At 57.1% G+C, this 23790-nt stretch overlaps 2 protein-coding genes and 1 non-coding gene across 3 annotated transcripts in view; all 3 read right to left on the reverse strand.

Moving 5' to 3' along the window:
- Positions 1-11163: 11163 nt before the first annotated feature.
- On the reverse strand, positions 11164-13284 carry RPL13 (ribosomal protein L13). Its single transcript, XM_032389947.1, has 6 exons — positions 13213-13284; positions 12923-13043; positions 12691-12832; positions 12335-12508; positions 11856-11912; positions 11164-11345 (listed from the first exon to the last, which is right to left on the reverse strand). The coding sequence occupies exons 2-6, from the start codon at positions 13024-13026 to the stop codon at positions 11187-11189; spliced, it is 636 nt and encodes a 211-aa protein (XP_032245838.1). The 5' UTR covers positions 13027-13043; positions 13213-13284; the 3' UTR covers positions 11164-11186.
- On the reverse strand, positions 12563-12642 carry LOC116623085. The gene has a single exon (XR_004297673.1). It is a non-coding gene; the product is annotated as a small nucleolar RNA MBII-202 (small nucleolar RNA).
- A 3408-nt stretch (positions 13285-16692) lies between the features above and the next one.
- SPG7 (SPG7 matrix AAA peptidase subunit, paraplegin) overlaps positions 16693-23790 on the reverse strand; it is a 31404-nt gene continuing 24306 nt past the window's right edge. The window contains exons 13-17 of the mRNA XM_032389832.1: positions 22925-23040; positions 21285-21441; positions 20698-20864; positions 20074-20151; positions 16693-18960 (exon numbers count right to left, since the gene is read on the reverse strand). Of these exons, the coding sequence (XP_032245723.1) occupies positions 18760-18960; positions 20074-20151; positions 20698-20864; positions 21285-21441; positions 22925-23040 (719 nt within the window). The 3' untranslated portion in view covers positions 16693-18759. The remainder of the gene's footprint in view (positions 18961-20073; positions 20152-20697; positions 20865-21284; positions 21442-22924; positions 23041-23790) is intronic.

Here is a 23790-nt window from a genome sequence, read left to right on the forward strand (position 1 = left end):
TCGGCGCCGCCGCCGCCTCGGGAATGATGGCCGGGCCAGGCGTGGCCCCGCTTGCCTGCACGCCCGCCGGGCGCGGACACACGTGGCTCCCGCGGCCGCCACCACGCGGGGACTGCAGAAGGGTGGCCGCGGAGGGGGGACAGAGGAGCGGACAGTGGAAGGGGAAGCCTGGGTGGGGGGGCGGGCAGGGGAGGGGGAGCCATGGAGGGGCGGGGCGCGGGAGGGGCGCGGGCAAGGAATGCTCTGCGGGAGGGGCGAGCCGGCTCTCAGTGCGGCTTCGCCCCTCGCCCCTCGCCCCTCGGGGTTGCCGGGTTTGGCAGGGTTCAAGTCCGCCCCGGGGAAGCTGGGCCGAGAGGTTTGGGGTAGGTCCAGGCAGCGACCTCCCACACTGTGCAGAGCCCCCCGGCCCCCTGGGACAGTGTCCTCCCCGGGCTGCCCCGGGGGGCCTGGGAGTGGGCGTCAGAGCTGCCAGGCCCTTTGGCGAGTTGGGGGGGGGGCAACTGGACTCCCGGTTTGGCACCAAATCCCCGTGTTCCTCCCCACTTCTCTTGGACCCCATCTGGAGGGGGCATTTGGTGAAGCAGCACCTGCCAACAAGCATTTCATGGGCACCTAATGTGGGCCAGGCACCCCCACCCCGGGAGGGGTGAACTTGCAGTCCAGGAGCAGGGATAGCCCCTGACTGTCCTGGCTGTCAGAGTCTGACCTGGCAGTGCCTGGGGGCCCTGCCACACCTATCCCCGGCAGCCAGATGGGACCGGGCTCCACAGGGGACCCCAGATTCTCCCCATGCCCTAGACCACCTGCCAGTGGGAGCCGAGCGGAAGAGGAGGTGCTAACAGAGGCAGAAGCCACCTCCCGGCCATTCTCTTTGCCAATGTTTGCCTAAAAATAGGGCACAGACCTGGCCAAAAGCCACAGGGGGAGGGGGACAAGAAGAGGGTTTAAGGGGAAGGGGGCCCAAGGGCCAGGGCAGCAGAGACTGGATCTCTGGTGTGCCGGGGTCTGTGCCCTCGGGCTGACCAGGGTTCAGCCTTGGCCTCCAGGGCTGCAGAAGAAGATTCTGGGGTCAGGACAAGTGTGCTCGTGGGTCGGGTCAGGCAGCGAGCGACAGGTCTTAGCGGCAGCCTCCGCCAGCAGACCCTGTACGTGGACAGCACCCCTGGTGGTAAGAGGGCGGGATTGCACCCCAGGCGCACCTGGAAGCCAGAGACCCTGGGCCCCGTTTGCAGAAACAAGGAAAATCCTTGCAGCTTGGCTGAGGCAGTTGGACTCCAGCACATGGGCTCGCTTCCCAGGCACCTGGATAAAGAGGCAAGGGGCAGTGAGACACACAGAGAGATTCGAGGCCACTCGGTGCCCCCCTACTCGGCCTTATCCAGCCTCCGTGTCATTCCTCAGAAGCTGTGGAAACCAGCTGTTAGGGCTAGCTATTCTGTGGAGACCAGCCTGGAGCCCCTCTGGGCCTTCTAGCCCCGCATCTTTCCCAGCCCCAGCTTCCCAGAGCTGGGCGGTCAGTGTCTAGCCTACCAGCCATGCCTGTGGGCTTGTGGTGGTGAATCTTGGGCTTACAGGCCCCAGGCCTCCCAGATCTAGCTTCTCCAGCACACCTGCCCCAGCTGCGCCCTGGGAGAGGCTCCTTGGCCTCTCTGAACCTCCATGGGGATCAGACTGCGAAATACCAGCAAGGGGCTGGGCTCAGGTGGGCCACCCAGCCCCACGCAGGCAGGCCTCACATCTCCCACAAGGCTCAAGGGGTTCCCTGCCTGGGTCCTTGTCTGCCAGGCCTCGGGGGGATTTCCACTGAGGACTGGCTCCCCCAGGCTCAACTTCACCTTGACCTCTGCAACTGACACAAATATCTGCCAGACGCGGACGGCTGTGGCACCTGCCCGCCCGCCGCGCACGCTCCATGCCGACCGCAGTGGTGTGAAGCCACGTGATGCTCACAACAGCCCCATTTCACGCATAAGGGACACCCCAAAGTTCAGGAACCTGCCCTGGGGCACGCAGCTGTCCGCATGGGTGCAGTCCTCACACACGCAGCACCTCAGCCAGTAAGAGGTGACATTTCCACTACGGGGAGAGAGGAAAGAGAATTCAGAGCTTGGGAGTTCAAGGGTCTGAGGTCCAGAGATTTTAATGGACCCACTGGGTCTCCAGCCACAGACTCACAGGATGTGGCTGCCTCCCCAGGGTGACCCAGGGCCTCGGCCCTAATGGAAAGAAACCGCAGAAGAAAAAGCCAGATTGCTTGTAACCCTGGTCTGTGATTCCTGGGCCAGTGTAGCCTTCCTGAGTCCCCAGAGCCAGGGCCCCCCAAGGGCCCCGGGGACAAGGGAGGGCCGGGAAGGCGGGGGAGGGGAGAGCTCCAGCAGCCAGACTCGGGAACGAGACCCCCGTTCATACATTTTGTTCTTATTGTTGTACAGCAAGTAAGAGCACATGGTCCTTGTTGAAAACTTACAAAGAGTGTAGGAGCGCGTAGAAATGAAAATTCCAGCACCCAGGCTCAGACAGGACTAACATTTTGATGTGTGTCGCTCCAGCCTTTTTTCCATGCACATCTGTGTTACTTCTCAAATTTCCCTCCACGTCTGAGTCCTTGCCACACCTGGTTCATCAGACGGTCCAGCGTGAGGGCCTGGCCTGCCCCCTGTCACAGCCGGGTCCTTGGGGCCAGGGCTAGGCCTGGCACCCCACACATGCTCAGGACCTATTTGCTGAGTGAGCTCATTGGGCAAAATATTTCTGTTGTGTAACCGGTTTCTTTCTTGTTATTAACAACAGAGTGTGGCCTTCTTCCATGCCACAGACTGAATATTTGTGTCTCTACCCCAAATCCCTGTGTTGAAATCCTAACCCCCAATGCTCTGGAGTGAGGAAGGGGGCCTTCTGAGGACTTAGTGCCCACAGGGCCTTGCGCCTTCCACCCAAGGAGACCACAAGCAGACGAGGCACCTTGACCCTAGGCTTCCAGCCTCCTGGACTGTGAGAAATCCATGTCTGCTGGGTGACTAGTAGCCCGAACAGACTGACATTCTCCCTCAATCCAAGCAGGCCCACAGCAGGGCCCCAGGAGCTTCGGCCCCCCAGGCGCCAAATCCGGGGGCCGCCCGTTGTGTAAATAAAGTTTAACTGGAAAAGAGGTTCACATACTGTCCGTGGCTGACTGTGCTCTCAAGAGGAGAGCTCAGTAGCTGTGACAAAGCCTAAATACTTACTAGCTGTTCCTTTAAGAAAATGTTTGCCAAGCCCTGGTCGGCCGCATCAGTGTGATGTCACCCCGCTCCCAATGCCTCACCCCTGCACCTGGCTAACCCAGCTCCCGCCAGTCCAGGTCACCGGAGGGACCAGCTGATCGAAACAACCATTCCTAATGTGTTTGACTCACTCCCATTTGGCTCTTTTGATGCTTCCAAATCGTGGATTTTTAGAGCAACAAGGAAGCATCCTCGCTTTGGACGACCAGCGTTTCAAGCCCCAGTGGTCTCCACCAGCCAATTCCACGTCCCTCCCTGGGCTCCCGGGCCCTCACCCCCACAGCACTGGCCTCGAGCACATTCCAGAACCACTCAGCACCTCTGTCTCCCAACCTGGAAAGTGGGGGCGAGAGCGGAGTCACCCCCCAGGCGGTGTGTGAGTGTGGGACTGAGAGGTGGGGAGAGGCGGCCTGCCACACCCCTCCACCCTGGTCCTGCTCCTCATGTGGCAAGCCAGGAGCTTGTTTGCGAAGGTGTGTGGACACTAGAAACTGTAGCAGCAGGGGTGCGGTGGGGGAACCAACAGGATTTTCAGAAAGGGAGCAAGGTTCGTGTCTGGCTGGGTGCTTCTTTTTATAAGCTGGTTGCAAACCTACCCTCTTCCTTTGTTTCTTTCCTCCCAAGAAATGCTATTTTATCTCAGAACATCTGAAACCTTCTCGATCGGATTGTTTTCCTACAGGATTTGGCATTGATCTTACTTTAGAAATCAGACCACCGCACCCAGAAGGGCCACCGTGGCTGGGACAACACAGGTCTGTGGTCCTGGCTGGGCCTCGGACCCGTGGCCACCTGTCATCACAGCGTCACAGAGCTGGGACTAAGGCGGGTCTCACCTCACCCCACAAACCTGCCTACACCACACACAGATCACACATGCACACACAGACACTAACATGACGTGGATGCACAGGCAGACATCCCTGAACACAAACACGGTCAGACAGGAGGAGCCCTGACAAGACTCCTCCAAGGGAGCTGTGTCCCTTATCTTGGTGCCTTCCCACATTCAGTCCCTGGTTGCCGTCCCCTCCTGCCCCGAGTCCCCGCCACGCAGGTGATGTCATCTGTGTTATCAACGACAAGACCATGGCTCAGAGAGGGTGATGCCTTGCCTGAGGTCACACAGCAGGGACAGAGCTAGGATTCTACTTGGACCCTGCGACTCCTCTCAGAACGCAGTGCTCAAGCCTTTCTTGGCCCATCCTGGCCCCCCAGTGTGTCTCAGGGGCTTTGCTGTTCCCCTACCCCTGAAAAGTCACAGCCAACCGTGAGGGCACAGAGCACTTGGCCAGCTGAGCCCCTTTGCCATCAGCTGAGTCCTCAGAGCCCCAGTGAGTCAGACGAAGTGGCCAGGACCTCTGCCCAGGGCCACAGTCCAGATGCTGTCCACAACCAGCTGTCCCTCTCCTGAGTCAGGGAGAGGTGCTCGGGGCTGGGCCTGGGGACCCCAGAAGCCTGCTTCATCAGGGCAGGTGATCTGGGGGGTAGGGAGGAGGTTGGGAGAGAGAGAACCCACAAGGAGCCACGGCGACCTAATGTCTGTACCCTAACCTCGGCCTGATGCTCGCTTCTGCTCTCTTCAAGTAGAAGCCGCTGGGCCCAACGCACAGGCACGCGGGGGCATTGGACCAGGGCGTGGACGCCAGCTGGCGGGGCCCGCGGGGCCGGAGCAGGAGCAGGGCGACCATGAGGACATAGCTGTCTGCAGGGTCCCGGGGGGTGGCAGCGTGTGGGTCAGGGCGGCAGGCAGGAGCAGGGTCCACAGCGCTGGCGTCTCCAACGGATGGACGTCCTGCTTTTCTTCCCACCTGACTCATCCGGGGGCTTTTGATGATATTCTCGGTGCCAGCAGCCTGGATGGAGCTTTGACACCGCCGCCATATCCTGTCCCTTTCATCACTGACCCAGTTTTGCCTTGTGCTCCCCAGAAAGCATCCCCCTTCCCAGGCAGGAGCTAACCAGCTTCTATGCTGCATTCCATCTAGCCTCCAGCACTCTGGACCCGGGGGTCCACCTGCCACTGTGGAAACAGGTGGGAAAAGGAGGGCACCCGGCTAGGGCCCTGCAGCTGGGGCGGGGGAGCCAGGTCTAACACACCTCTTCGCCCTGCCCCACGCGGCCCCCCGGCAGCAACCCCCGGACCTCAGTGTTCTGGAGGCGCAGCCCTGAGAAGGTGGACGCAGAAGTGGGGGCCACACTCGGAGCCTTTCCTGGGGGGATGGGGCTGGAGAAGACTCTGGAAGGCCAGTCCTCTCTTCCTGTGCCGATGGCCCTTCTCCAGGCCCCAGGCCACCAGACAGTCCTCCTGTGGCCTGGCCACAGGTAGCTGGTCCTCGCGGGCAGCCCCGGGCCCTGCACGGCTGCCCCGGTCAGCCCTTCCCCATGCCCAGGCCTTCGAATCCGCTGTGTTCCAGTTCCAGGTCCCCGTTTACCTGTGAGGAGGGGTCATTCAGCTCCATCCTGAGGGCACCCCCAGGGCCTAGCATGCAGTAGGTGCTCAATGTGTATTCTGCACCCCCTGCTCTATCCCGTCCCAGGACCACATGGGGAGAAAGAGGAGCTGCCAGCCCCTGCTGGCAGGGGACTCTGAGCCTGCCCCTTCTTTTCGATTTTGAGAGAGAGCAGCGGCACGCCAATCAGGGAGCCCGATGTGGGACTCGATCCCAGGACCCCGGGATCATGACCTGAGCCGAAGGCAGATGCTTCACCGACTGGGTCACCCAGGCGCCCCCTTATTGTCATTATTGATGTCCCCTCCCGCAACCCGTGAGGCAGATATGTGCCCAGGACACTACAGTGAGGGGAGAGGGGGCCCGCTAGAGCCTGTGTCTGGAGACCCTTCAGAACGAAAACCCTGGGAGGGCAAGGATGGATATAGTTTGTTCTGCCGTTTCCTGCCTCCCCTGCAGCCTGGGGCCAGCCTGCACACAGTAGGTGCTGAATAAATACTTGAATGAATGTCTCTTCTCCCCTCACCCGTTGTCCTTACGGAACCCCTTCCACACCACTTTCTACTTTCCCAGGCCCGCCCGCCCATCTGTCTGCCCCATCATCGGGCTCTGCTTACTTTTTGGGGCCCAGTACCAGCCCCCTCCTGTGGTTCCTAGTGCTCGGTTGGCACTTGGTGCTTGTTGAAGGGGAGTCCCCCGGATGGTCAGTGCCCGGCCGGCCCAGAGCCAGACCTGGTTCAGCAAGCTTGGTACGTCTGGTCTTGTTCTAAGCAACAGAGCACCGATTCTGGCTGAGGGAGCCACAAAGGACCAAACACTGGGAAACCCCTCGAATTGGTGGGGGTGACGCCCAGGCCCATGGTAAGGATGTTGAGGCTGCATGCATCACCAGGGATGAGACCCAGCCTGGGACAGGGGACAGGGAGCTTGGTCACGTGGCCAGGGTGCTGCGAGGAGGTGGGGCAGGGAGTACAGTGCCTCCAGCTCCTACAAAAGAGGCGAGTTCTGCTTCTCACAAGACTCAGAAACAAACTCCCAACATGAATTCTGACGCCGAAGGAGCCAGAGAGAATAACCCACATCCACTACAGAGGTCGAGCTGTGGTCTTCCTACTACACCACACTGTCTCCTAAACGACAGCACCCCATCCCCTCTCCAGCCCAGACCCTCAGGGTACAAGCAAGACTCAGAGAGTCTCAGTTGGTAGAGCATCTGACTCTTGATCACAAGGTCATGAGTTCGAGCCCCATGCTGGGTCTAGAGATTACTTAAAAAAAAAAAAAAAAAGATACAAGCAAGCCTCAAAAGGAAAAGAATAAACCGGAAAAAAATCTGCCAACATATGACAGAAGGCAAATTTCCTTAATATGCAAAGAGCTTCTACAATTCAAGAAAATGACAGACATCATAATAGAAAAATGGACAAAGGATGTGACAGACAAACCACAAAAAAAGACAATTTGCCAGCAAATATGAGAAGAGAGGCTCAGCTTCACAAACAAATAAAAAATACAAGTTAAAACAGCAGCATTCCAGGGGCGCTGGGCGGCTCAGTCAGCTAAGCGTCTGCCTTCAGCTCGGGTCATGATCTCAGGACCCCAGGATGGAGCCCTGCTTCGGGCTCCCTGCTCGGCAGTGGGTCTGCTTCTCCCTCTGCCTCTGCTCCCCCCACCCCCTCCACCCCACTGCCCATGTCCTCTCTCAAATAAAATAAAAATCTTTTTTTTTTTTTTTTAGATTTTTTATTTATTTATTTGAGAGAGAGAGAATGAGAGACAGAGAGCATGAGAGGGAGGAGGGTCAGAGGGAGAAGCAGACTCCCTGCCGAGCACGGAGCCTGACGCGGACTCGATCCCGGGACTCCAGGATCATGACCTGAGCCAAAGGCAGTCACTTAACCAACTGAGCCACCCAGGCGCCCTAAAATAAAAATCTTAAAAACAGTGGCGTTCCAGTGTTCCCCACCCACAGAGGACTGTTTAAACCAAATGTCACCCATCCCTTCACAGGGTCCCTGTAGACATGGGAGAGAAGTGAGGGAGACCTGGGTGGGCAGGCACAATACGGTACAACACACAGTGGGATTCCGTGTGCTTTTGATTTATTATTTAGGTCATCTCTACACCCCACGTGGGGCTTGAACCCACGACCCCGATATCAAGAGTCACATACTCTTCTGACTGAACCATCCAGGTGCCCCCCCCATTTTTCATAAAAACAAAAGCCCCCCCAACAAAACAAAACCAAACCAAAAACTAAAGGCCCAGATGTTTTGTTTCTTCCTTAAAGATTTGTTTACTCATTTTAGAGAGCAAGAGCACAAGCGGGAGGGGCAGAAGGAGAGGGAGAGAATCCCAAGCCTGATGTGGGGCTCGGTCTCACAACCCTGAGATCATGACCTGAGCCAAAACGCGTCATCAACAGTCTCGCCCAGGGGCCCCAAGGCCCAGGTGTTTATACGAGAACATAACTTCACATAAACCACTATGGGCAGATGCACAAGTCGTATGCACAAGTCATTCTAAGGGCTTGGAGGGTGGAGGTAGAAAAGGGACACTTTTTATGCTTTTCTCTCTTCTGCACTTTTTTTTGTTTTTAACAAGAGCATACTTTTCTTCTATAACTTAAAAAAAAGAAAAAATAAATAAGTGAACACCCAGAAACCATAAAAGAAAACATGGGTACAACTACCTACAAATGAAAAAATGAACATGTGAGACAAGAGAAAAGAAGTAAAGAGCCCTTAGCCCTTTGCAGGCACCCGTACCCCCTTCTACTCTCTGGCTCAAATGGAGTTGAGTCAAGTGGGAAAAAGGCTAAGTAATCTAAAACAACTTAAGTTTTCCTCTAAATCACAACAGTTTCAAGCAAGTGGAAATTAGTGTTAAAAAAATTTTAATTCTTCCTTTTAAAAATACCACAATTGTAGATATTTTAACAAAGCAACTATAGGATACAGATTCAAAATGCAACTCGTCCTGAGAAGGTGGCACCCACCGTCTATCTTCTTTCCAGAATAAAAAATACCATACAGTAACTTTAAGATAATGAAAAAAGGAGAAAGACAGCTTGGGAAGATTACAGAAAAACCCTAATGTCACATTAGAAAGAAGAAAAAAAATTGAGAGAAAATATTTGCAACTCCTATCAGAGCAAGGCTGATCTGAAAATAGGCAAAGAGGTGAACGTGCCCCGTGGGCCATCTTGTGGGCAGCTCCAGCCTGCACACCCCTGCTGGCTGTCGTGGGCATTGCTAGCAACACCCCTGCACCCACTTTGGGAATCTGACCCCAAAATGCACCTGCAACCCACAGATGACCGTCCGGACCCCCACCCACTTCTCCGAGGGGCGATGGCCACATAAGGAGCCCACGCCTGCTGATGGATTTCCACCCAGGGTCAGAAAGGGTTAAAGGAAACAGTGCCTCCACTTGGGTTGGTTTTCGAGAATTAACCACATACACAGGTGAGGCCAACCACAGCTGGGTTCCCTGCTCAGGGGCATCTCAGGGGAGGCCTTGGTTGGTGGAATTCAGTTCCTCACCCAGAGAGGACAGAGGCCCTGTTTTCTCGTTGCTTTGTGGCTCCCCAGCGGCTGCTCCCTCAAGGCTGGCCCCGCCAGACACACGGTGGGGTGAGGAGCCCCCTCCCGGGCACAGTTCTGCCCACACTCAAGGGGAAATCCTCCAGGTAGCAGAATCCTGCTACCCCAGGGCCAGGGGATGGCCCGTGGACGAAGGACCCTCTCACCCTGGCGGTGGCGAGTGCTGCCTTGGAGCGGACAGACACAGAAGGAGCAGTCTTCCAGCCCCCGGTCAGCACCTGCATCCCTACCAAGTGTGAGTTCACGCTCAGTCTGTCTCCCCAGTTACAAGGTCTTGGTCACGACCCAAGGCTTCACCAGGGCACCAGCATAATTTGGGGTTTGGACGCTGGTCAGCAGCACCTCACAGGGAAACTTCCTCAGCCTCAGGACTGGCTGGGCTGGGGCTCGCTGCTTCCCTGACGGCGCCACAGCTCAGACCAGCTGAGCTCCGCACCCACAATCACAGCCCGTACCAGACTCCCATAAGGTCCCTGGGTCAGTCCCAGCTGACACAAACATCCACGAACCTGCCAAGAGCACTCTGGACTGTAGGCAGGTGTCATTCCTCACAGCCTGAGCTCAGGGAGTCCAGGGTGGGTCCAGCGGTCGGGCCCTGGCACCTTCCAAAGCCCCCTCGAACCTCCTGTCAGTTCTCGGGCCCCAGGTACACAGGATGAGGCTTCCTTCCTGCCCGGCTTCACCAGATGGCACACCTAACTTACCGAACACCCATGGCACTGAGCTGAGGGATGGAGCGGGACTCGGAGAAGCGGCCTAGTCAAGGTGACCCAGCAGAGCTGCCACCACCACTGGACAAGGTGAGAAGCGTTGACAGCCCAGTGGACAGGGTCCTACAGCCCGGGCCCCTCCCCAAGCCTTTCTCCAGCATACTCACCAGCAGGTGCCTGGCCTGTTCCAGGCGCTTCTTGCATCCGGGAAGGCCCTTCACTCTGGTGGCACAACGCCAGAAGGGGACGTGAATGTTTCTTCCCCTCACCCCCGAGGCTAGAGCACAGGGGCCCCTGCCCTGCGCTGACCTGGAGGCCTGGGCTCCCCAACCTGCGAAGACCACAGCCAGGGGTCTGGCACCAGGAAGAGCCACCCGCCACCGGGCCACCCAGAGGCAGCCCCACCTCATTCCCTCTGCCCGGGATTGTGAGGGACGCAGCTAGGGCTCCTGGTCCCTCCACAACTTCCAAATGCAGAAAAGGAGCACGGAAATCAGTACCCCATAAGCACCCCTTCAGATGTGAAAAAAGTAAATAACCTTCCAAATCATCTGTTTAGATGAAAACCTACTAGGGATTTCGTTCCCAAGAAGAACCGGCCAGTGCAGGACACCAGCGGCGCTGGGACATCCACACCTTACGGCCCCCAAAACGGATCCTCACAGCAGGCCCTGCCAGGGCCCCATCTCAGCATCTCACTTGCAGAAACCATGCAGTGGTTTCAAAGGAACGGGGGTGCCGCACTGCCACACGGGGTCCAGCCTCCAGCCTTCCTCTGGCGTGGGCACTTGGGCTGCCCCGGCCGTCTAGCTGCCACACAGGCACAGTAGCCTGAGAACAGGTTCTGGGCAGCCCCACCCCAGCCGTCCACACCCCAGCCTGCATGCACAGGTGCAGACAGGCCCAGGAGGATCTGGCCCCAAATCCCAAATGCTCAACTGCAAACTACCCTGGTAACAATTACTCTCTGCAACACCTCCACCAGAAAGGTACTCGAGTTATTCAATCAACAGTCCTAAAGCATAGACAGTAAAATGCTGCCCTGCAAATATGCCGTCCCTCCGGCCAGGTCGCAGGTCCCCAAGTTCTTGCCCCCAACCCGAGGAGACCAGGATCACATGCACACCACAGGTATCACGAGTTGTTAACTGCACTTTATTTTTTCTTTTCAACGTCCTGTTCTGCAGCTTCCTTGGCCCTTTTGGCCCTGATGCCAAACAGCCGGGCATTGGCACGGGCCATGCGAAGACTGGCGAAGGCCTTGAAGCTCTTCTCCTCCTCTGTGAGGACTCTGGCTTTCTCCTTCTTGTAGACCTGGACCGGGGCACAGGGGGCGTCAAACCCTTGCCTAGGACCTAATGTCAGCAGAAGCCTTGCAGGAGGAGAGAACAGGCTAGGTCTGCCTGCCCACTGCTGCAAGGCCACACTGAGGCCACTAAGGACAGACTAGAATGACATGACCTGGAACGTCACCCCAGACACACGGTAGAAGCAACCACCTCAGATGTGTGCAGTCCTGGGCCCACCTCTCCTGCCAGAGGACCCTCAAGGGCCCAGTCATTTGTGGGATCACCAACGTGTCCAGGGAGTGACCTGGCCTTTCCAAATAGTGAGAAGCGTGTGTCTGCGACAAGCGAGTCCCCAAAGATGAGGGCAAGGCCCTCCCTCAAGGAACCCATCTGTTAAGAATACAGGATAATGTTCCTGAGTTAAAGTGTTCTTTCCCACAAACCTATAAAACTTCAGAGACCCCGGCTGCCGCCCTTCAACGCAAGCCCCACCCCAACGCACTCACTGGTGGATCCTCCAGACACCCCCACTTACATTCCGTATGGGCATGACTGGTCCCGTCAGCTGGGTGGCCAACTTGAGTTCTTCCGCCTGTTTGAAGAAGGGAGTCACCCGGGCTCAGACCACGCCCAGGGGCCGCCAGCTTACAGCCCCCCTTCTTGCCGTCGCCCTGCCTACTGCTGCGCGGGAGGCGGGCCTGGGTCCCCGTCCCGTCGGCTGACCGCGGCAGCACAGGCAGACCCAGCACGTGTGAACCCCGATGCAGGCCGCCGGCGTGTGGCCGCAGCACGCCAACTCCCAGGGAGCCGGCGCGGCTGCATGTGAGGCGTTTTAGCAGACACGCACTTCCAGGTTAAAATCCAGAAACCCAGCTTGCAGCCGAACGGCCTGTCTGATGTTATAGGACACAGAACCGGAGCGTGCTTGCCGGCGTGGACTCGGGGGCCTCCTCCTCCTCCCCGCCCCGTGCGCCGTGTGTGGGGGGCAGGCCCCCAGGACCCGGGGGCACTCACAGAGCTGTCGCCCTTCTTGGGCGCCGACGGCTTCCTGGGGAAGAGGATGAGCTTGGAGCGGTACTCCTTCAGCCGCTGCACGTTGGCCTGCAGGGACTCCGTGGACTTGTTCCGCCGTCTCGGGTCCACCGAGATCCCGATGGTCCGGGCCACCTTCTTGTGGATGCCGGCCACCTGCCCCGACAGACACGGATGAAGCCTCCGGGGTCCCCGCGGCGCCGCGCGGCCGCCGGGCGCTCAGCCGTCAGATGGAAAAGGGTTCAGCGTACTTTCATCACGGAGTACAGCGATTCCGGAGACTGTCATCACGGACTGCGAGCCCCCCGAGCCCCCCGCGCGGCTGCGCCCTCACTCACCCGCAGCTCCTCCAGGCTGAAGCCCCTGCCGGCTCGCACTCTGGTGTGGTACCGCACCGTGGGGCAGCGCACGATGGGCCGGATGGGCCCGGACGCGGGGCGCGGGGCGATGCGGCGGGCCTTGGCCTGCCGGGCCTTGCGTCTGCGCACACAGAGCGGTCGGCTCGCTCAGCCCGCCCCGTCCACGCCGCCCCGCGGGCCCCCGCCGCGTACGCCCCGCACCGCGGCTCACCTGCGGATCTTCCGCGCCGGCTGGTTGAACCACGTGGCCACGCGCCGCTGCCAGTCCTTGTGGAAGTGGGGCTTCAGGATCATGCCATTGCGGCTGGGCGCCATGGCTGCCGCCTACGGGCCTGGGAGCGCGGGGAGCGAGTCAGGGCCCGGGCCACGGCCCTCTCCCGTCTGCGGCGCGGGCCCGGAGCCCCTCTGTGGCCGCGCCCGGAGCAGCCCTACGCCGATGGCAGCGGATGGCAGCGGATGCGGCCCGATGCTACCAATGGCGCCCGGATCCCGCACACTCACCTCCTCCGAAGGAGAACGGCGAGCGGAAAAGAACTGGCGCCGCAAAGCACCCTGGGATGGTACTGGGCTCAGCCAATCAAAAGCGCCGAAGCTCTCTGCCCAATCAGAGCCGGGGGTCGCGGAAGTGACGTGTACGCCCTCCCGGCCCTGGGTGAACACGGCGCCTCCCACCCGCCGCGCTCTGGAAGCGGAGCCGTACTGGGTCCAAGGCGGGCGGCTGAGGGACTCCGCGGCTCTGAAAGAGGAACGGCCAGGCCAGAGGAGAGCCCCGGCGCTTTAAGTGCCGTTTTTCCGGCGTCCGCGCGTCACGGGACTCGGTACGTGCCCCAACCCTAAAACGTCGCGTTCGCGTTCCGGTCTTTGTGCTTTCCATCTTTTCCGAACATTTGTACTTGTCTCTTTAAAAAAAATTTTTTATTTATTTATTTGAAGAGAGAGAGCGCGCGCGAGAGAGCACTAGCAGCAGAGGGAGAGGGAGAAGCAGACTCCCCGCTGAGCGGGGAGCCCGGACCGGGGCTCGATCCCAGGACCCTGAAATCAGGGCCTGAGGCGAAGGCAGACGCTTAACCGCCGGAACCACCCAGGCGCCCCTTGTGCTTCTTTCTTTACACAGAATTGACACTTGCTGAGCTTTTTCTCTCGGGGGCATAAGGACTTCCATGCGTTTTCACGCAGCACCGCACAACCGCCTCTGCTTGGCGGAGGGGTCAGCTACCTTCCCCGAGGTCGGGCGGCTGGGGCCAAGCGTGCGGGGTCGGCCGCAGACTGCCGCCTGCACGAGACGAGCGTCCTGAGAAGATGCCAAGTTGCCAGATAGACCTCCAGGACCTGCGCCCCGCGCGGCTCCTCGTCTCCAGGGCGAGTCTAGGAAACCGCCTTTCCATCCCAGGATCCCTGCTTTCCCACCCTCGCCCCAAGCACCAGGCTTCCAATAAAACTGAACATTCGAGGGCGCCTGGGTGGCTCAGTTGGTTAAGCGACTGCCTTCGGCTCAGGTCATGATCCTGGAGTCCCTGGATCGAGTCCCGCATCGGGCTCCCAGCTCAGCAGGGAGTCTGCTTCTCCCTCTGACCCTCCCCCCTCTCATGTCTCATTCTCTCTCTCAAATAAATAAAATAAAATCTTAAAAAAAAAAAAAACAACATTCGAAGAATTTCATGACACTAAATGAGACATTTGGAGGCTCGTGGGCTGCTGATCAAGAGTTTTTCCCTGTTGAGACGCCCTTGGGTGTTAGAAAGATCGGGTTGGGATGCACTGAGGGATTACAGGGTTCGGCCAGGGGCGCAGAGCGTGTGTCATCTATGGGGCCCTGCGGTCTGTTCACACGCACTGAGCCTGCATGCAGAGCTCCAGCCCTGGCCCTGCCTTTAATAAGTACCTGCTCAGCGAGGCAACAAGGACTAGACCAGGCCTGCTTTAGCGACAGTTGTCAGCAAATGCAAGGCTGCTAGCGAAAGCACCTCTCACAAGCTTGGAAGCGGTATGTATCTGTGAAGTGAAGGTGAAGTTTAAAATCGCTTTGGTCTCTGCCACTTTCATGAACGCAGATGGGCTGAACTGGAGGGTCAGTGACCAGTCGCTAAGAAGGTGGCTGTGCAGTTGGCTTGGGTTCTACGTTTGTACTAGTTTGGAGGCGTTGGGCCCGTTGTTTAACTTTTCCCTTCTGTGAAGTGGGACGACTGGCTGTGTTCAGGCCGCGGAACAGAGCACAGCGCCCAGCACGGGATGAGAACCGCACCCGGCTCTGCTTTGGTGCGATGTGCTCTTAGGGGCCGCTGTGGCCGAGGCGGTGCAGCAGAGGGGCGTGCAAGAGAGCGGGCGGTCCCTCGTTCAGGCCTCACAGAAACCTTGAGGCGGACTCTCCCCCATCTCATTTCACTTCTTTCGAGTGGCACTGGAGCTTGAACCCACACTCTGTTGTGGCAGCGTAACTGCGGCAGAGTGATGCTGGAGAAAACACTTGTTGGATAAACACTTGCCTTGGCCCATGCCGTATTTCTTTGAATACGATCTATCAAATGGTAGCCTGCACCTCCCATGTCTTTCTCAGACCCCTTTCAGTGGATCATTGCTCTTACTAATCTCAGACACATTCCTGTCCCTACCTGCAATTTCTCTTTCTGGACAGACTCCCAGACTCATGCAGTTCTATCTGCCCCGACCCACATCTCCACCTGCGCTCCAGCCGCTCATAGTTGAGATGTGGCCATGGGTCACTGGTTGGGGGACAGAGGTCTGAAAATAGAAACACTGCTCGGAAATCAAGTTAGTGGTAAGAAAGTGAAGTTGTAATTCAAAAATCTTGGTCTCCAGCACACACCATGCCAGATTGCAGATTCCAGTATCCCATGCTCGAATACTCCACACACTTACTTCCTTTGGAAAGTGTGCAGAATAGTGAGGTGAAACTGGTTCTGATGTGAAATCCTGCTGGGGACGGGCTCGGCTTTCTTGTTGGAAAAGAAGCGTGAACGTTGTCAACTATTAAGCAGGAGTCCTTCTGATACAAAGACTTGGCTGGCTCAAGCATTTTAGAAATCAGTAGCTATAGGGACAGGCCCTGTCCTGGGCACAGAATTCCACAGCCACGGCTCTGCTCCAGGCTTTTGTCCCCAACTTTGGCCTGCAAGGGCCACTGAAGGAGCTCGCTAATACCCCTGGGAACTGCACTCAAGGTGGCCAGCGATTCCTGGGTGGACACCCCTGAAGGTGTGGGAGGAGCTCAGGACAGCTTCCCAGAATTTCCTTGCAAGACTGAGCCTGTTCCTCACAGCAGAGCCTGCTCATTCAGTACCTGTACCTGACTGGTGTCCTCCCACCGATGCTGTGGGTGTTGGCTTCAAAGAAATCCCACTTAAACAGTCAGCAGTAGTGTGTGGAGCCCTCTCAGACATACACCTTGAGTTCTTAAATTAGTATCATAGCAGCAAAGTGATTTTATCGTGTTTTTTGGGGCTAAAAGATATATCCCAAAACACTATGCAAAAACTAGCATGCTATGTCATATTAATATGGCATATAAATATGTTGAGTTAGGAAAAGCAGTAGCCCAGTAACAGCCAGGACAGGATAATGTTTGCTGCTTAATCACAGAACCCCAACTCTCCAGCATCTCAGCTGTCCAGAATCGTGGCCTACACAAAGATTAGCTGTAGGCTAACTCAGAGAACCCTAACCTGAAGGAACGCTTGAGGTCAGTGAAAGGCGACAGGAAGAATATTAGAATTATAATCATAAATGTTTTATTTAAAAGTTGCTTAGGGGCGCCTGGGTGGCTCAGTCGTTAAGCGTCTGCCTTCGGCTCAGGTCATGATCCCAGTAGTCGTGGGATCGAGCCCCGCATCGGGCTCTCTGTTCAGCGGGGAGCCTGCTTCTCCCTCTCCCACTCTGCCTGCTTGTGTTCCCTCTCTCACTGTCTCTCTCTGTCAAATAAATAAATAAAATCTTAAAAATAAATAAATAAATAAAAGTTGCTTAGAGTACGATTTTAAAAGTTCTCACCGTAGAAAATACCTGCATGACACCAGATGTTAACTAGGCTTATTGTGATCATTCTGCAATATGCATGAACGTTGCATCGTTACATCATACACCTGAAACTAATATGATGTGTATCATTTATACCAAAACAAAAAATAAGCTTTGAATGAGCATAACAAAACCATCATAAGTGTTTGTTGATGAGTATACATTACAGTGGAGAACAGTTTGTATTATTTAAGGACACATGTTAATTTCTCTTAGTACTTTCCTGTCTTCTGAGGATGATTGCGTTAAATATACGTGTTTATTTAAAAAGCATTTGTCTTTCTCGGGGCGCCCGGCTGGCTCCGTCAGAAGAGCCTGTGACTTTTGATCTCCAGGTCGTGAGTTCGAGCCCCACGTTGGGGTGTAGAGATTACTAACAAACAAAAATGTGTCTTTCTCAGTGTGTTCCAGAAGCTCCAGTCAGGCCGTGTTACAGGGGCTGTGTGTGGGGGGGGCAGAGGGTCAGGGCTGCAGCTCCAGCGTTGAGCACACAGGCTGCCCAGTGTGCTCTGGCTGCTCAGGGACCCACGTGCAGTTGGAGAAGGCTCCTTACGGGAGGTGAGAGGCAGGCTCAGTCCATGAGGAGGTAGCGGGGGAGGTAGAACTTCTGGCACTCTTCTTGAGTACTAGATATCTGATGACATGGAGGTGACATCACTTAGGACCAGTTGGAGGACCAAAGTTTGCAAACACCTGGCTTCTACCGGTCAGCACAGAGAGATTCCCTCCCGGTGTGGCTGTGAGCCTGCTCACACCTGTGAGTGCTAGGGAGACAGGCTGCACTGGTCTCCACTAGGGTCAGGGGGCCACTTTCCATGCCATTTACATTCAATTCCTAAGTATCTTCTGGCACACAGCAAAGGCCACTTTAATGGTCAAGTACAGGGGGGGATGAGCTTGACCACATCCACTGTTAGGGTGCCGCCCTGGGCACAGAGACCAGAGCCCTCCTAACCACATGCCCATCTTTGGAAACGAATTTGGGGAACTGGGGTCAAAGCACGAGTGTGCTGTCAGAGCTGCCCTCCCTCAGGTGTGACCTGTACCTGCCCACATGCTGCCATTGCCTGTGGGACGGGCAGCAGAACACCCCATTCTGTCCGGAAGTGCCACTGCAGGGAAGGCAGAAGCAATGAGAGCAGCAGGTGCGAGCACCTGAGTGCGTGCTGCACACCCCTGGGGACAAGGAGCCGAGTGCACCCCACTTGCTGCAGTGAGGGGGTGTCCTACGGCCTTTACCCCAGATTCCTACAAAAGGGGCTCTTCAACCAGTTATCACGTGGCTGAAATTATAAACCGAAACACGTGACCCTTTGTTGGGTTACAGCTGGTCGTGTGGTGCAAAGACGGACTTCCCACCCACAGAATTGACTAGAAAGTACCGCAGCAGGTCTCAGGATGTCTGTCCCCTCCCCACCAGCACGCGGAGGCCAGACCCGCGAGGAGAGGCTGTCGTGCTCGCATCCATGCAGCGGTAGGTGGCAGTGTTTTCATGCTCTAGAGCCCACTGCTGTCCCCAGCGCTGACCCCGTGGGTGCGTGAGCACAGGGACAGGGCCCAGCGAGGGAGGATGGCAGCAGGCAGCTCAGGGGGGCCTTTCACCACAGATGCTGTCAAGCACTCCGACGAAGTCAGAGGAGCTGAAGACACAGCCCCTGCAGCACACGCCCCAGGCAGGAACAAGCTGCTTGGGGCCCGGATGCTGCGCTGCCCCTGGATCTCTCAGCACCCACAAAATGACAGTGTCACCAACCTGGGAGCTTGAGATCCACGTGCGCACCTGCACCCAGCACGGATGACCCTCCCCACAGGGAAAATGATCTACAAACCAGAGCTAAATCGTCTGCAGGGACGTTTACTACTCACAGGGAGGAAGTCAGTAAATAGATCTCAGAAGCCTTTCAGAGACCAGTGAGGGCTACGAGGAGGTACAGATCTCAGTGGGTCTGAGTAAGGTATTCCCCTCCTGCGTCCGGCAGGAACGCCACATCCCGAGGCACAATCAAGGAGGTCTAACTACTTGGGCCAAGACGGCTCCTCCCCTTGAAGTGGGGGCTGCTGAGGTGCCTCCTCCTCCCCCACGTCCTGCTTCTCCCTCTCTGCGTCACTCCACCTCTGAGGAGCGATCATCTTCTTGGGCCCGTGAGGTGGTGGACCGATGAGGGCCTCGATATCCTCGTAGTTTATCACTTCCTTCTCCAACAGGGCATTCGCCAGCTGAGGGAACAAACAGGGCAGTGTGTGAGCCCCAGACAAGGACACAGAAGGGCCTTTTGAGAGCGGAGCACCCAGGAGAGAGGGGGTGTCTGTGAGCAGGACGCCCCAGGCAGGCCACTTTCCCAGGGAAGCAGCGTAAGCAGGCAGCTCAAGTAAAGAATCCCTCCCTGTCTCGACCTTGGAGATGTTCTCCCAGCTGCCAGCCTCATTAATTTTTCTGCTTCCCTTCCAAGTCTGTTTTCTGGGGCAACTTCAACTTCCTTTACCAAACAAGGTGTGTGTGTCTGCACGTGGGGGAGCGAGGGGAGGCTGGACTGTGGGGACAGGGGAGCTGGTGTGGGAAGGGAGCCTCAGCCTCTCTAGATGTGGTCGTGGAGAACATGCTGAATGAACTGTGTGTGTGCGCTGCACCAGCAGCCCGTGCTGACGGCTCAGTCTCGGACACAAGGAACTAAGTCCCAAGTACCCTTGATGGGCGCGGCCGCTTTGTCCGCAGGCCAGGTCTGGTATGTTGCTCAGCCCTGTAACCCACCAACAGGGCAGAGGCGGGACGTCCTGGGCCCCTGCACAGGGAGCCTGAGTCCTGCACACGTGTGGCACTAGGGCCTTGTTAACAGCTGATTCTGGCTTAGTCCCTGCACTGCTCACACACGCCCTGGGGAGGCAGGTGCTGCTCGTCTGGGAGCAACCCTCTGAGGACACAGCATGCATGAGATCATGACCTGAGCCGAAATCAAGTCAGATGTGTAACCGACAGAGCCACCCAGGCGCCCCTGAACCTGCAAGTCTTGATGTCGGGGATGAGAGTTTGAGCCCCACGTTTGGCACAGAGATTACTTAAAAAATAAAAATTGTAGGAAAAACTTAAGAGCTGGGAAAGAGTAAGTGAGGCCGACCACACTTAGTACTACGTTCTTCTGCCTGCTTCAGGGGACTGGCTTGACGTGTTCACAGTAAGAAGCTGAGGACGAGGTACGAGAAATGGGAGCTTTCAGCTGAGCTGGGCGGAGCACACAGTGGACACGTTCTCTGCGGCTGTGTGTGCCGGGAGGCCTGCCGTGAGGAGCGTGCAGTGACGACTGTGCAGGGACAGGCCGGCGCCCAGACCCTCACCGCCTGCAGCTTGTCCAGGTTTTCCTGCAGCACCTTCTCCGTGTGCCTGTGGGCCTTTGCCACCAGCAGCTTCGCTTCCTGCCAACGAAGACAGCAGCTGGGTCACGCGCGGGGCAGGTGACCACACTCACCATGTCCTGTGTAGCCGGGTCCTGGTGCCAGAGCTCACAAAGGAGACGCAGGGACAGGAACGCAGCTTTTCTCTCATCGTGGCCAGGAGAGCTCGGCTGCCCCTACCCCGTGCCCTGGGAATGCCCCTCAGCTCTGTCCTCCGGGCCCGAGGCCCCCTCACACGTGCACCCGCCCTGGCCCCGTCTCCCGTGGAGCACGCAGCGTGTCCTGCAGGTGCAGCGACCATGGGGCACCGCGGTATCATTGGGGCATCTCTTCTATTTCCTTCCTAGTGTCACGTCACGGACAACTTCACCAGAAGCCACACAAGTCCTCACCCAAGAACAGACACTCGCTGAGTGTCAGGATTGGAACGCCTTTGATGAGGACCCCACAACAGCGCACTCCGCTCGGTGTGGCAGAGGGCACGGCGCCAGCAACCAAGAGAGACCCGTGCCCTAACCCCATCGCAGTATGGACGCAGCCCATGCCGAGCAAGCTGTGCAGACTCACGTGGTCCATCATCTGCTGCAGGGCCTGGCTGAAGGGGCGCCGTCCAATGCCCGTGAGGCCCTCCTGCGCCTCGGGAAAGGAGATGGGCCCGATGCTTGGCGCCATCCCAAACTGCTTCACCATGGAATAGGCAATGCGTGTGACCTTCCTCAGGTCGTCCTGAGCCCCTGGAGTGTGGGGGTCAAGAAAGAGGTTTCTTTCCTGGAAGGGCCAAGTCAGGGCACGCTCCCCCCCCCCCCCCCCCGGCACAGGCAAAGGACCCAGGAGACAAGTGTATCCTGTCTTACGACTCTGAGTTACTACCTGGGATGCACATGTGGGTTCGCTCCCCTGGCACTCTCCAGCCCATGTCCCGCTCTGCACCAGCAGAGCTGTCAACACTGAACCCCAGTGTCACTGGAAACAAGTGAGGAACATCTCGACTTCCTCTCTGGACATCCCAGTGAAGTAACAGCTTGAGAACGCTGACTGAAACTGTCCCACTATTCAGATTCCTCCCTCAGATTCGCCCTCCCACCCCCACGCAGGAGACAGTGGGTGTGAAAGCACTTTGAGAACTCCAGGACTCGCACGGGCTGGCTTCTCACCAGAAGTGACTTTGTTGAAGGAGATGTTCTCGGACACGCGGCCGCCCAAGGCCATGCACATGCGCTCAAACAGCTGCTCCTTGGTGAAGAGGTGCTGGTCTCTCGGAAGCATCTGAGCAAAGCCCAGCGCTGCATTTGTCCGTGGTGCAATGGAGACCTGCAGAGTGTCACGCGGCCCGAGTGAGCGGGCAGGATTCGCACTTTAAAGATGAAGGGGGGAGGGCGCCTGGGTTAGAGCAAATCTGTACTGGCCCCATTTTTATAGCAAAGGAGAACCCTGTCACTGAAGAAGGACAGCTCACACGTGGTTGGGCACCCCGATGGGTACATGAAGTAAAGCACAACGGCACAGACGGGCACCACACGAACCTGCGGAGACGCTGGCTTGGGGACACCAAGGACAGTGGAGACTATCCTTGCTGCTCTGCCCCCCCGGTAGCCCAACGGCAGGTGCACACACGGCGGGGGGGGGGGTGTGCAGCAGAGCAGGACCTGCCGCACGAGCAGCCAATGGGGCCCCGGGCAGCAGGATGACCAGCTCCTAGTGCCCGGAAAATTTGAAGAGGAAACTTAAATCCAACACTGAAGTAAATTACAATGTAAACGGCTGTAAAGAATGACCATATCTGTAGCTGGGACTTCACCACCTTCCCCTGAGTAGCCAGCCTCAGGGCCGGGGGGTGGGGGTCTCATTACGACAGATGTATCTTTTATTTTATTTTATTTTTAAATATTTTATTTATTTATTTGACAGAGAGAGAGAGAGCACAAGCAGGGCAAGTGGCAGGCAGCCCGATGCGGGGCTCGATCCCAGGACTCTGTGATCATGACCTGAGCCGAAGGCAGCAGCTTAACCGACTGAGCCACCCAGGCGCCCCCGACAGATGTATCTTTTAGACGTTACAGGCAGTGAAAATTCTAAGAACAGCAAGTTTTAAGTTACGATATTTACTTCATTCAGGATTTTTCTGCATTAATTTTTATTTTAGTTTTTGAGATACTGCATTAAAGTACCTACCTTGAACCCTGCCTTCCTCACCCTCGGCCTGACCCAGATCATCAGTGATGGCGGCATCCCCCCGTCTGTCACCAGACGCTGGACTCCCCGCCCGCCGCTGAGTGTAAGAGGAGCTGGCCTGATCAACAGGCATTGTCAGACGCCGGCAGACTGTCTACATGGCTGTGACGACCCTTCTGAAAAGAAGGGCGTAAACGCCAACGTGCCAGGCTGGTGACTGCCACGTCCCACTGCTGGTGTCAGGGACGAGCGGTGCTGCGGCCCCCTCCCCGCACCGTGGGACCAGAGCACCTGCGCGGCTCTCCTCCGGGCCGTGCGTCAGGTGTGTGTGGAAGGCACCGTAAAAGCTGCACCCACATTCTCGGGGAGTTGTTCTGATGTTAGCAGCGGATCCTAATAAATTTTCGTCAAGTCACAAATGCCTCCAAGAGTGGTATTTTTTTAATGTGAACCAAACTCACTTATTTTTAAGGTTAGGGGCCACCACATCAACACTTTTACTCACACTGCGCTTTCTCTTCAAGTAAAAACACACACGCTGCTTCCAAAGTCAGCTTTGTTCAAGGGTGAGTTGGGCTTACAGCCACCGAGACCCCAGACCCACCCGATGCGGACACCCTACCTTCATGACGGCCTCGGTATGCTCCAGCAACCAGCCGACCAGGGCATGGCCCGACTCATGAAATGCAACCACCTTCTGTTCTTCCTTTGACAGGATCTTGCTCTTTTTGGCAGTCCCTGAAAGGATGCACAAGGATTTGAGTTTGGGCACACAGGTGATCCTAGGTAAGCATGCCGGGCACTCCCTTGGCCTCACAGAGCTGCACCCCGTGCCATCAAAGCAGTATGGTGCCTGACATTCACCTCCTGTGCCTCCGCCCCAAGCCAGCACCCCGAACTGTTCCTCGTGAGGGGAGAGGTGCTGGACGGTCCCTGTTTGTTTCTACTTCTGTGAATGCCGGGGAGAGCAGACCAGCTCCTGCAGGCTTTACGAGTGCCCACCCTCAGGGGCCCACGGGGCACAGGGCCACTGTGATTAGATGGGGTCCCCACCCAGGTCTAGGCTTCGCAGAGGCTCTTCCCCCGGACTTGCTGGAAGCTGCAGGCCCTTGCTAGCTGACCGCTTCCCACCTTGAGATTCTAGTCCATCTACCTCGTCTGAGCTACTGGGGAGGCTTCTCTCCGCAGCCCAGGTTCCCCACGCCTTCCTGTGTTCCCATTTTATACAGCCTGGACCAGCTCTGGGTCTGGCTGTGTGCTTCGAGGGTCATCCACCTCCGTCTACTGCAACGCTGGTTCTGAGCATCTGGACCGGAGGCCACAGGCTGCGGGATGGGCTGTACGTGAACCCGAGTGCTCTAGCTCAGGTAGGCCGCGCCAGCGTGGGCAGCACTTCCGTCTTTCTCGCTTTGACACTATCAGTGTGAGTTTATCAACTTCCACGTAAACAGAGTGGCTTATATGAAGCCAAGTTTGTAGTATGAAACA

The sequence above is a fragment of the Phoca vitulina genome, unplaced genomic scaffold (genome assembly GCF_004348235.1).
Source record: "Phoca vitulina isolate PV1807 unplaced genomic scaffold, GSC_HSeal_1.0 scaffold56, whole genome shotgun sequence".
Taxonomy (NCBI): Eukaryota; Metazoa; Chordata; class Mammalia; order Carnivora; family Phocidae; genus Phoca; species Phoca vitulina.

Coding starts and splice junctions, on each gene's coding strand:
- RPL13 (XM_032389947.1), bottom strand. CDS start 13,026: ATGGCGCCCAGCCGCAATGGCATGATCCTGAAGCCCCACTTCCACAAG. Junction 12,833..12,922: donor CCGGCGCGGAAGATCCGCAG/GTGAGCCGCGGT, acceptor CTGTGTGCGCAG/ACGCAAGGCCCGGCAGGCCA. Junction 11,346..11,855: donor CAGTCATGCCCATACGGAAT/GTAAGTGGGGGT, acceptor GCCCCGGTCCAG/GTCTACAAGAAGGAGAAAGC.